The sequence below is a fragment of the Carettochelys insculpta genome, chromosome 1, assembly GCF_033958435.1.
Source record: "Carettochelys insculpta isolate YL-2023 chromosome 1, ASM3395843v1, whole genome shotgun sequence".
NCBI classification, from domain to species: domain Eukaryota; kingdom Metazoa; phylum Chordata; order Testudines; family Carettochelyidae; genus Carettochelys; species Carettochelys insculpta.
In genome coordinates, this window is record NC_134137.1 from 17,284,846 (window position 1) to 17,297,710 (window position 12,865).

Below are 12,865 nucleotides of genomic sequence, written 5' to 3' on the forward strand. Positions count from 1 at the left end.
CTTAACTTAGGGTGAGGGTTGGTAAGAACGACATGGAGCATAAGGAACAGGAATGGTCAGAAAAGGAATGTAAATAACATGGGCAGAGGGGAAATGAACAGATACTGAGGGAGCGATTTATTCTGGAAGTGCCTGAAATCTGCCCTGTGCGAGATGCTGCACAGTTGAAAGGGGTAGGAGGGAAAGAGCTCAAAATTACTCTCAGTGACCATATACTCTTCCAGTTACTTCCGTACTACCTGCCTTCACTAGGGCTGAAATTCAACCCCTTGCATTTACCCCATAGCTCACCATGTGTCCTGAGCCTGTTACTATTTGGATGCTGGGAAGTGGGCAAGCCTGAGCCCTTCCCCTGCTAAGGTCCCTCTCCCAACCCCATGGGAGGGGCTACCTGACCCAGGAACCAATTGTTTGCTTGGCAGTCCTAAGCCCGTTAGTGCAACTAATCACAGGCATATTGTCTGCAGGACCATTGTTACAGGTGAATATTGAAATCTCCTGTAGCCAGCACTCGTTTCCTCCCAAAGCACCTCTTTGTCAGCTTAACAAAACCAATGACCAAGAAAATTCAGTGCTACAAACTCCATTTGCTGTGACCAAAGCCAGGGGCTTGCCTTTGCAAATGTGGAAATGGACACCTATGCACTACTGCCCGTGTTGCTTGCTCAGAGGGAGCTGTTCTCATGCCTCATGTCCTCCTCTACAGGGGAAAGTGTCAGTGCTTCGTATAGGGAACTCAGACACTAGCCCAGCTGAATCATTGTCCCTGTCCCAGTGATTCAGCTCTTGCCAGACAGGCTCAGAATCTGACCCTGGGGAATTCTTTGCAAGTCTTGCTGAGCAAACCAGAGTTCCTTCCTTCGCCCCCAGGATGAGGTGGTAGGTTCGAATGGGGCCACACCTTAGATGTGCCTGTTCAACCTCCAACCAGAGCCTCCTGCAGCTGGGCTAATAATTACTGTGCTGCTGCAGGCCTGCTGAGCAGAGGTCGAGTCTTGGTGGTCTCGCGAGAGGGGAACGACCGACCGGGATGACTTTCTAACCAGTCTTTTTTACCTTCTTGCCTTGTTTATTTTTTTACTGCTCTGACTGTTGTGCATGTTCCTCCTCTTTCTCTCTGCTGCATTCTGGCATCTCACAGCTATCACATGATCAGGTAATTCTGGTGCTTTCCTTCTCCTACTCAGTCCACCCTCTTCTTTCCTTCTGCAAGGGCTTCACTGCAGACTGGGTTAACACTGAGCACCCCCCGAACAATAGCTTATGCAATAGCTACTAAAACTAGGCAGCCTCCCGTGCTGCATCCGTCTAGGGACACGTTGGGCTTGTGTACGTGGGCAAGTTACTGTGCTGAAATGTTCTCACTCAAGGATGTGAAAAGTTGCCCTCCTGAGTGCAACAAGTTTCAGTGCAGTAACTTGCCACCGTAGTCAGGCTGCCAGTGCAGGAGCTACACCCTCGTGGAGGTGGTTTTCCTAAAGCTCTGGGAAAGCTCTCTCCCTGTGTTGGGGCTATGACCATTAAAGAGCCGCCACATCAGTGCTTTAATGTTCCAAGTGTAAACAAAGCCTTTGAGATTCTACAGCATTTGACAAGCTATTGCCCCTTGCAGGAATATTTTTCTAGGGCACCCAAGCACCTTTGAATTAAGTAACTTCTAGGAAACCAGGGTGCTCTCCACGTAGAAATAGTCTGTTGCAAGAGCACCCACCAGATAGGGTTCCTTTTAAGTCCAAACTGCTCTACTGAGGCGATGTCTACACTACCCCAGGAGGTTGACCCACTCAGGGTTGATCTTCCGAGGTACAATTTCGTGTGTCTGGCAGGTACACATGAAATCGACCTTTCAGGGGTCACAGTCGGCCCCTGTACTCCTCACGAGATGTGAGGAGTAAGGGAGGTCGATGGGAGAAACTCTCCCATTGACCTTCTTCAGTGAGGACGGCCGGGTAAGTCAATTGTAGGTATGTCGATTCTGGCTACGCAATTGCCGTAGCCAGAACTGCATATCTTCAATTGACTTACTTTCCGTAGTGTGGACATCGCCTGAGTCTTTTCCAAGTTAACAAATCTGCCTTCAAAATGTATATATTATACTGCGGGTTGTTAGTCCTCTGCGCCCCCCACCCCCCGTTGCAAAATGTCAGCTCCCCGTGTGAACTGGGAAGGTGTTCTACTGCTCTGAGTGACCTGTGAATGCTGCCTGTAGTTCTTGGTAAATCTTCAGCACCAGATTCTGTTCTCAGTTATATCAGTGTAATTGCCTGGTGGGGGAGCTACTGCAGGTTTCTCCTGATGTACCCCAGATCGCTGTCTGGCTTGTGGTAGGCACAACTGACATCACGTTGTCCCCTTAAAACATAACATATCCACCAGCCGAAGCAAAATCAGGGGCATTATTTTCCCTCTGTGGTCAAAGTACTGTCTCACTCTACACTATTTTTTGGCAATTATAAGATATCAGCAGGGCTGCACAGGCAGTTTAGAAGGTTCGGCCATCCGTTATTGCACTTATCTGAACTCAGAATCTCTTGAGATTCTCCTCTCAGTTATACCACTGTCAGCCAGGAATAAATGGGCTGAAATCAGTGGCATTTTGCCAGTGGAAGTTGGAAGCTGATTCAAGACCCTATGATACTAGACTTCAGGCTCGCTGAAATACTCATCCGATTGTTCATTTCACTGCCTGTTCTAGTTGCTTCTGTTCTGTTGGAACAATTAGAAACCTGTCCTCTCTCTGCAGTAAAGCCTTCACCACTTTTATTTCTATGTTTGACCAAATTCTTCATGTGTAACTTTCTTCATACGTTTCGCTCTGATCAATGAGATTGTATTACTGATAAATATCCCAGTCTGTCTCTCTCTCCTTTTTTATTTCCCCTCCCTTGCATTTGAATGTTTGCCATTTGTACGCATTGCCTGCTAGAAGGTAACGTGATGACTTACACAGTTGTCCTCAGTCTGCAGAGTGACTGGATGTTGTTACATGAAGCTGCTTTGCGTTGATGCCTTTAAAAATGATACTTCACTAGTGAAAAAAAACACAATGAATGATACTGGAATGTTACAACCGTGGAGCAAATTCTTCGCAGGTACACAGGCTCAGTTCACATCAACATCATTGAGAGCATCATTAATAGCCAAGAGGATCAGACTAGACGTGTTAAATGTTCGCTGGATTTAAAAATGCAACAACAAAAATGCAACAGGAGCTCTGGATTCCAGGCCTATATAAAATGTTGAACACCCTTTGTAGAGCATTTCTTCTGGGATTACGACCTGCAGGACCCTGACCCAACCCATGTGATGTTTTCAATTCAGTCTAAAAGCAGAATACATGCACCCCATTTTATTTTTTAAAAATAGTCTTGGGTTTGTAGGAATAATGATATTTAAGGAGATCGTTTTATTTGCAACTATCCTTTGTAAACTGTGTTTTCCACTAGTTTATTCAAGCCATGATATGAGGAGGGCATAATTAAATTTATGGCTGGTTCTTCACATTATTCGGAAAATCTGGGTGTTAAGTGATGATGGGAATATGGTGGTTGTTATTAATAGCTCACTGTTTGCTAACAGTTACCACACAGTTGCTATGTCTACACTGCAGCGATCTATTGAGAAAAGTTACCGTTGCAAGATCGCTTCCAACAATGAAGTGGGTCTGTCCCATGAAAGCTCATCACCAAATTAATCACTTTATTCGTCTGTAAAGTGCTACATTTCTGCTGTTTTGTTGTGTTGCAGTACAGACTAACATGGCTACCTCTCTGTTACTATGCAACAAACCTTCTGTCGCCAGATCGCAGCCACACATGAAAGCGGATCACTCTGTCAGTATCTTCTGTCAACAAAGAGCATCCAGAATACCTTGCTGCTCTCTTGACAGAATGGCCCAGTGACCCGGAAGCCCTGTCTGTCGATAGAGGGCCCCCTGGAGCCTCCACGCAGCTTTTCTGTAAACAGATTCTGTGGAGAGAGGCGTTCTGCCTCTTGGGGGAGAGGCAGAAGGCTGTCGACAAAAGTGCCGAGTTCTGTCGACAGTGTGCATTTTTAGTGTGGATGCTCTGCAGTTTGTTGACAAAACCTTCTAGTGTAGATGTAGCCAGTGAGTCTGGCCATAGCATTGCCCTGTGCTTAGATTAGGAAATGCCCATGTTAGCCTGATGAATTCTGACTGCTTAACGTCAGCCACTATGCTTCACAATCGCATGCTGTCCGCTGACTGGGGGTCCTGTTGCGTACCTGTCATCCAGGCAACACTTTGATCACAGGGATTGCTGTGATCCATGGGGAGTAGCACCCTGCCCTACAGTCACAAGCCTGCAGCTATTTCAGCCCCATGAAGTGAAGAGTTCCTAAGCAGAGCTCTGCACGCAGAACATCCTGTCAGCAGAGATTCTGTTTGAAGCGAGGAACAGGTCTAATTCATACACTTGCACTGAGCACAGCTTTGACCCACTGAGCAATGTAAAAAAGAAGGTCTGTGTCACCACCCTGTTCAATTGCCACTGAACTCAATCTCTGGCCTTTCAGCTGGGTCTCTGAATCCAACCTCAGTCATGACCTAAAATTCTTAGTTCCGCTGGGCCTTTCCTTCTGGGACGAGAGATCCCCACCTAGCCCTGGTCTTGCAAACCACCCAGAACTGATGCTGGAAGTTGCAAGTATGCAAAAAATGTACAGGATACAAGTTCACACCAACCATTTCATTGTAGGCCATGGTCCTGTGGGATGTGGAGTAGCTGCAGTGCTGATTTCAGCAGGAGATGAGGGTACTCTGCCCTTTATTGCTTGGGCACTGGTGTCATAAACCCTTTTCTTCCACGTCATTGAGCCATTCCCCTTAGGAACATCCTCTGAGAGCTCATGGGAGGATGCGTACTTAGCAAGCTATGCTCCACCTTCTCTTGCTGTGTTCAGATTGCTCCCGTACATGCGTTGGCTTTGTCACGCCAGCACAGCTTTGTTCTTCACATGCTTGTTGCCCTCTCCCTTAGGTAAAGAAGCTTGCTTTTTACAGTGTGTGGCCCATCTGCAGTTCTGCAGTGCTTTATAAGGAATCCAAAAGTCCAGAAAGGCTGCACAGCACAGGCTCTGTCCTGGATATTCCTAGAACCTTTTCAGTATATTTTAAAATGTTGGCTACCAACGAGTCGGATTCTGTGAAGAACTCAGTACCCTTAACTTAACTTAGGCCATGCCTACATTACCTGGAAGATCGACCTGCTCAGGGTCCATCTTCTGGGGTTTGATTTTTGGTGTGCCTCATGGAGAAGTGAAATTGACCTATTGGGGTTGGCAGTTGGCCTCTCTACTCCTCACTATCGCGAGGCCTAAAGGAGGTTGATGTTCTGTAGACCTTCCTTAGTGAAGAGGGCCAGCCAAATAAGTCAGTTGCAGATAAGTCAATTCTAACTACACAATTGCTATAGCTAGAATTGTGTATCTGCAATTGACTTAACTGCTTAGTGTAGACCAAGCCTCGGGTGGACTTCAGAGGGAAGTTCAGCAGCTTGCAGGAGATACTAAATGCCTAGCAAATTGATTCCCCAGCATGGGTTTCCTTTGATTTTCCATGAGATGGCGCCAGATAACTGGAAATGTAACAGACTTACATCAGACCTTTCATTTACACTGATCCTATTTCTTTCTGAAATCTTGGGTCCAAGAACTAGGGACCCAGAGGTGAGAGGAGGGGAATGCTGCAAGTTCCCCTGGTTTTAAGTGGTTTCCATTATACACAGGGCTTACAGTTTGGTTCAACAGCTCTCAGTACCTCCACTATAAAATTGCGCCAACCCCCCTGGATGAAATATCAACATAAAGTTACTGGGCTCTTCGTTACTAGGCACAAAAGGGAGGACTAGCTGAGATCCTTTATTGGAAGCTGGAAGCTGATATACTTCCCCCCACAGGGAAGAGAGAGCGAGAGTTAGGCTGCCTGTGGGAGTGATTCAAAGGCAGGGTTTGTCCCTACCATCTAAAACACAATGTGGCAAAGTGCCCACTTGGCTAAATGGTCCTCCGACATGGCAGTGTGAAATCTAACATTCAGCAAGTCTTACTGCAGCTAGAGTCTAAAAATGCAGCCTAAAAATTAGTAGCCATAGTACCCAGCAGCCGTGTGGTATATATACCTGTAGTGAGAGAGCACAGCTGAAACAGACAAGCAAGAGGTATGTCTGGGAAAGAGAAATACAGAAAGGTGAAATGACTTGTACAGGGACACCTGGTCCATCAGTGTGAAGTCTGGAAAGAGAATCTGGCTTCTTGACACCCCAGACAGCACTTTTACCTGCTCCACCTCATTGTCACTCTGCTCTTGCCACCATCAAAGTAGGCTCCTCAAAGCACTTCACTGTGTGCTTTTAGGCCTGAAGTGTCAATAGCTCTGAAGTGAAATTGTCCCTACTTCTAGGCCAAAAAGGAATAAAAAGAAAGTCTTTCTCGGTGTTGGTAACACATCGGTTGCTAGTTAAAGGTGAATTTTTCAAGAACTAGAGTACTTTCACCACACTTTTTAGTTTCTCCATTTATTCAGTTTGGACAATGAATAAATACCGTTTGGCTTTTATGGTCACATCACCACGCTGGAATTCATTCCTCCCCCCGCGTTCAGTATGGTGGAGACTTCAGGGAGAAATGGAATTGCATTAATGCTTTAAAAAGGGGAGGGAAAAATTAACAGAACATTTTTCACCAAAGCCTAAAATGTTGAATCTAGGTTACCTGACTCAGGCTATGTCTACTCTAGGGAAAGTAAATCAGTTGCAGATATGGCAACTGAGTAGCTAGAATCAACATATCTGCAATCGACTTGTCTGGCCATCCTCACGGAAGAAGGTCGACCTCTCTTCTTGCAAGGAGTACAGAGGTCGATGCTAACCCTGATAGGTCTGTTTTGCATGTTCCTACCAAATGCGCGAAAGCAAACCCCATGTCGATCTTCCGGCCTAGTGTAGACATCGCCTCTGTCCCCCTAATCAGAGTACAGTCATAAATGTGACTGAATCACAGCACTTCTTGCTGTGCAATATTCAAACCTGTACCTCAGACCACCTGGTCTGAGCTGTGTGTGGATAATAGTGTTCAGAGTTAGAGTAGAAAGGGTTTGAAAAAACTCCCTACAAAGTTTGGAAAGGACAGTAAAAACTCATGCTTCAGGGCATAAAGCATTCTCTGCTAGGAGTCAGGAAAAAATTTTCCTTGGGAACAGATCATTCTGTAACTACCCACATGGGTTTGCTTGCACCTTCCTCTGAAGCAGCTAGTACTGATTTGTTTCTTATGCAGCCCTCTGATTTGTCTGAAATAGTCATTACCGTTGAACAGTTTCCTCCCATAATTAGTCTGCGTATGTTTATCAAGGGGAAGGAGGCTAAGGTGCTTTCACACAAATGGTTGCATTTGTTTAAGACTGCCTGATTTTCAGTGATAATGAAAATCGCTGCTGTGCACTTCTGAAAATCAAGTCATGCTGCCTCACGCCAGCACCGACAAGCTGCCATAGAGAAAAGCCATATTGTATCAATGCGGTTTATGACTTTGCCGTTGTCAGTGGCTGCTGGCTTAGTGAGCCTTATAGGCCATTAGAGGACATAGCCCTTCGAGGACAGGCCTTTACCTCTTTCTTTTCTGCTTCAGGTGGCGCCTGGGAAGCATAAGGACCTACAACCCGGAGCAAATCATGCTGAGTGCTGCTGTCCGCAGGTCCAGCAGGGATGTCAAAATCATGAAGGAGAAATTGATCTTTTCAGGTATGACTGCTTGGAAGGAGGTCGATCCTTGGAATGTCTCTGAGTAAAGCCAGGGGAAGAGCGAGGAGTCCTGCTCATGTCCTGCCATCCGTTAGATAATGGAGCCTCTTGTTGCAGGACTCAGCTCCCGTCCCCCTCTCCAAGCCTGCCTTTTACCAGAGATGCTGACCGTAGTGCTACCCATCTAGGCAGAGATTTGACTTGTGTATTGGCTGCTAAGCGCGCAGGGGAGAGGAAGAAAAGTTAAACTAAGTAACTGAAAATCTGTGCTGGAATCACGGGGCTAACAGCAAGCCAGCCGGCCTCCTAGTGACTCGCCCAGCACTTCCCAGTGCCACTGATCAGTATCAGGCCCTTCAGACCTACCTCGCACATGACCACTGATACGAAGGTGGGAGTTAAGCTTGCAGGCTTGGGCTCCAATCCTGCAGTCTGGGGATGCATAATAATAGCTGAAGCTCCAGCTTGGTCAGAAAGGACTGTGAACCGCAAGTCAGCAGCGAGATCTGTCCAGGGAAAGCTGAGGTGACAGACTAGGCGGTGAGCGAAGCCCCCAGGATTGTGAGTGTTCACAAAAGTACAAAGCTCTCTGCAGTTGCTAGCATTGGCGTGTTCGGAAATGTCCCAGACTGGATAATTTTATATTAAAAATAATCTTCAGAGGGTGTCGCTGAGGATTTTGTATCGTTGTAGCACCTAGGAGCCTTAGGCTCTGGCTGCGCTACGTGAAAGATCGGCCTGATCAGGGTCAATCTTCCAGGGTCTGATTTCGCACACCTAGTAGGGATGCGCGAAATCGAACTATCTGCGGTCGGCAGTTGACGCCTGTACTCCTCAATATTGCGAGGCGTAAAGGAGAATGATGGGAGAGTTTCTCCCATTGACCTCCCTCTGTGAGGATGACCAGGTAACTCAATGGTGTGTAAGCTGATTCTAGCTACGCAGTTGCCATAGCTAGAATTGCGTGTTTACAGTTGACTTTAATGTCTAGTCATGGGCCAGGACCGCACTGAGCTAGGCACCGTACAAACAGGGTCTCTCCCAGGACAGCCTGCCAGCAGCCACACTGCTCTAACCTACCCCTAACCCAGGCTTAGGGCTGGGGCGAGGAGAATGGAGTGTGCTGGGGGAGTTGGCGGCGAACATGTGGAACTGGGAAGAAGGAGGACAGAAATGGTGCCTAGTGCGATGGGCCAAGTGCCCCTCTGAGGGTGTGTGCAGCAGGCACTTGCCACAGCCAGACAGTTGATTTCCAAAATCACTTCAGTCACCTCTTTAAAAATCAGCATAGTGAGGTAGTGGTGGTTGGCCTCACTGGTAAGATCACATCGCGTGGGTATAACAGCTGATGCACTCTTCTTCAAGGGGAGGGGGCGAACTATCCCCTGCTCTGGAAAATTCATGGGCTTTGTGATCTGCTAGTTCTTTCCCTTCTCGGGCTCTGACCCTGAGCACTGCCCTGTTTGGATACTTTAGCCTTGCTTCATCGCTATCTTGCAGGCTCCAGCCACTAGATGGCATCTGAATTTGGCCTGATTCATTATCCCTCCACTGCCACACACCCCCCGCCCCCATCCCCCTTTATTCAGGCCACTAGATCTTCAGAAAGTAAGAAGAGCTGAGTGCTCCCATGCAGGACCCTAGCTGGCACTAGCATATGGGTGCAGGTTTCTGAAGGGTTGCAGGGCTAAGGCACAGGAGTTAATGGCCAGTCAAGCACATGTTCTACCATCTTCCCCCACTATTCATCATCGTTGAACACATTTATTTTCTTTGGCAAGTCATTGTTTTCCAAGCAGGGGGTGCACTCGCTACAGGATTATCTCAACTGATCGGCATGCTGTGTTATCCTAGCCCTGTCCATCGTGAGAGAGACCAACTTTTGAGCCTTGCAGAGTTTGGCTTCAGGTCTGGGAAAGGTCCTCACTGCACCAAGTACACAGAGGCCATTTGGAAAGGGTTCTCAAGTAAATTACTTTTGCAGACTTTCTGTGGCGAGTACTTTTCCCAGAGCTGTAGACGAGCTCGGTGTAGTTTGAAAGCTCATCTCTCTCGCCCTAAGAGGTTGGTCCAAAAAAATATTACCTCATGCGTCTTGTCTCACAATTGATCAATGAGAAAGGAAACAGTAATTTTGTGTGAAGAGAATGTTTCTGCTCTCGGGCATCAGCATTCACACACTAAGCCTGTAAGACTAAAATGCTTAAGGTTCATGAGTACAATAATGTCTCCTGCAACCTTGTTGTCCTCTTCTACCAGCACCTAGAGGCCACCATCAGAAATCAGTCCACACATATCAAAGAGTTTATAGTCTAAATTATGGGCCTAATTCTGCTCTCCCGTCCAGGTGTATAAACTAGGATCAAGTCTAAGGAGCACAAGCATTACACTGATGTGAAAACAACATGAGTCAGACCAGCACCAAACTCTCCCCCAGGCCTTCTGAAGTACAGGGCTTAGGAATAGCAGCATTTATTTTCATTCTTGTGCCTGTAAAATAAACTTCTTGGTTAAGATTGGCACCAGCCCTGAGGAGATTCTGGGAGAGGCTGATGACCTCAGCTGACCCTGTCAGCCGTCAGCCCTGGGGAGAGCTCCCCTTTCCACAGTACAGAAGTTCAGGTGGGTTAGATTAGAACCTGGGCTATGGGACACTTCTGAAGTTCTGCAGACACACCCCCAGCCATGCATCTGTGGCTACCGTATGACTAGGGACCGGATCCCAATCTTGCTTATCTGCTAAAAATCAGGGGTACTTCCGCCACAGGCAATGGAATCACCCTGGGATGGAATCGCCATGGAGCCACAATCAAACCCATATATTCTGCCACTCACTTGCTGTGTGGTTTATTTTTGGGGAGGGATGCAAGTCACTTAACCTCAGGTTACCCTTCTCTAAAATTGAGAGAACATTGGGGCCTGTGGTGCTGAGCCCCTGCCCACAAGGTCCTGAGTTCCATGAACTTTCATTAACCACTGGATTTGCCTTTAGGGAATACACGGGAATAAAATGCTGCTGGCAGTCCCAGTGACTGGCAGTACTTTAATCGTGTCTTCCTTTGTCTTCCCCCCACCCCAGAAATAAACAGTGGCATGGAGAACGCAGATGAGCTGTCCTTGTGTTCTGAAAATGGTTACTCCAACGAGGCGATTGCCCCAATGGGTCGGCGAGACGTGAAACTGCGCATGGACTGAAGAACTACAGGCCGGTCGCACAACATCCCCATCCCCAGGACTCCCATCATCAATGTGGGGTATTCGTGCTGTCTGGGATGGGAGACACTTCATGGAACTCCTGAGTGTGCAGAGAGCCCATGTCTTGCTCTTGCTGCTGTCTCCCGACACACCCTGGACTGCCAGGCTAGGGCAGCTTTTGTAAATATGTAGAAAGTCCCTTTTTTGGTCTCTTTCTTGTATTTTTTTTTGGGGGGGGCATTGTCTGTATTTCTTCCAGGGCGTGAGTGGGAATCACTTGTTCATTGAATCAGGAATATTTTGGCTGAATCTGAGGAGATACGGAGGTGACATCCTGGATGCTGTGGGAGATGAGTGGGGCATGGACCTTATCTTCCTCTTGGTGCAGCAATTGTTAGCTAAACTTGTTTAAAAATGAAGTTGTGAAGTTGTCGTGACATGTCTTTTTTTCTGGCTGCTGAAGGTTTAGTTAATGGGAGAGAAGGCTGGTCAGAGCTTCCTAGCAGGAGGCAAGGTGCTGCTCTCAGTGGGTTCAGAACCAGCAGCAGGGACCAGGTTGACTGGATCACTTCCATACTTTCCCCCTAGCTGGACCAAGGCATGCAGGGGATTGTATGGAACATATGATACAAAGTGCTCAGAGCAAAACCCTTGACAAGTTTTATGGCCTGCACTGGAGTCCTTCCCCAGAGAAATCTCCCCTGTAAGTAACTCATGTGAGTGAGGGCCAATGTTCCCTCTAATTTTTTCCACCCATGTGTAGAATAAATTTTGTTATATGCACCAGCGCATGAGTGGATGTGCACCACCAGTAGAAACACATGCTGTGGGAGGCTGTGGGAACTCTGCTAATCAGCTGGGTGATCTTTGAATTTCTCCTGCAGGGCTGCCCAATGGGAACACTGGTGAGGAACTTAAATACATCCCTGGTTGGTATTTCATAAGTCAGTCTCTTGGAAGAGTCTTGATTCCATGACCAGTGGCAAAGAGCACCGCCTTGTTCATCACCCTGATCCAGCCAAAGTGCCCACCACTTAGAATGGGCAGTATTGCTTGTGTAACAAGTGGTGGGCAGAAAGGCAGTTCACAATCAGCAGTGGGATCAAAGTTTGTTTCTCAGTCCCAGGTCGAGCGCCTTGGATTGAAGAACTGAATCCTGAAGAAGCCACAAAGAATGCTGGACTATAAATAGTGAAGTCTAGAATGAAGCAGTCCGGGAGAGAACTTCTCCTTAACCCCTTGTTGTTATGAGGCAGCAGCAGCATTTTTTTTAAAGACTGCACAGTTTCCTCCAAAGAGTGAGAACGACCGGAAATGAGGTGCTACCGTTAGCCCCTTTTTGCTGCCAGAGGCTTTAAACCAAAGTCCTACATAGAAATAAAAAAGCGCAGAAATTGTGAGAATCAGTGACGCATTTTTCCCCTCTTCCAAATGCCAGTATTTTTCCCTCAGTCAACTCCTCTCCCTTCCTCCCCCCAAGTGTTTCCCATATGGGGTTCTGTGGGATCGTGGGGTTCCATGAAGGGGAAAGAAGGGCTCCGCGAGGAAATTCCATTATAACAGCTGACTCCTCCACGGCTCCCAGCCATGCTGCTGCTGAACCAGGAGGACTAAATTTAATTGTAACAGAGAGCTAGCCGTGGTAGTCTATATACTGTCAAAACAAAAAAGCAGTCCAGTAGCACTTTAAAGACTAACAAAATGATTTATTAGGTGATGAGCTTTCGTAGGACAGACCCACTTCTGGTTCTGGTATGGCTATGATCTGAAGAAGTGGGTCTGTCCCACGAAAGCTCATCACCTAATAAATCATTTTGTTAGTCTGTAAAGTGCTACTGGACTGCTTTTTTGTTTTAAATTTAATTGGTTTAACAGCCAGCAGAGCGGCAGGAGGAATCCCGCTGTTAAAC

The 12,865-nt window shown here is 47.1% G+C and overlaps 1 protein-coding gene across 3 annotated transcripts in view; it reads left to right on the plus strand.

Annotated features, from left to right (window-relative positions):
* GDPD5 (glycerophosphodiester phosphodiesterase domain containing 5) overlaps positions 1-12,656 on the plus strand; it is a 368,574-nt gene extending 355,918 nt beyond the window's left edge. For 2 of the 3 annotated variants that reach the window (XM_074980897.1, XM_074980992.1), the window contains exons 16-17: positions 7,648-7,760; positions 10,840-12,656. In XM_074980897.1, coding sequence (XP_074836998.1) covers positions 7,648-7,760; positions 10,840-10,955 — 229 coding nt within the window. In that variant the 3' untranslated portion in view covers positions 10,956-12,656. The remainder of the gene's footprint in view (positions 1-7,647; positions 7,761-10,839) is intronic. The other variant, XM_074981070.1, reaches the window with a different exon arrangement.
* The last annotated feature ends 209 nt before the right edge of the window (positions 12,657-12,865 follow it).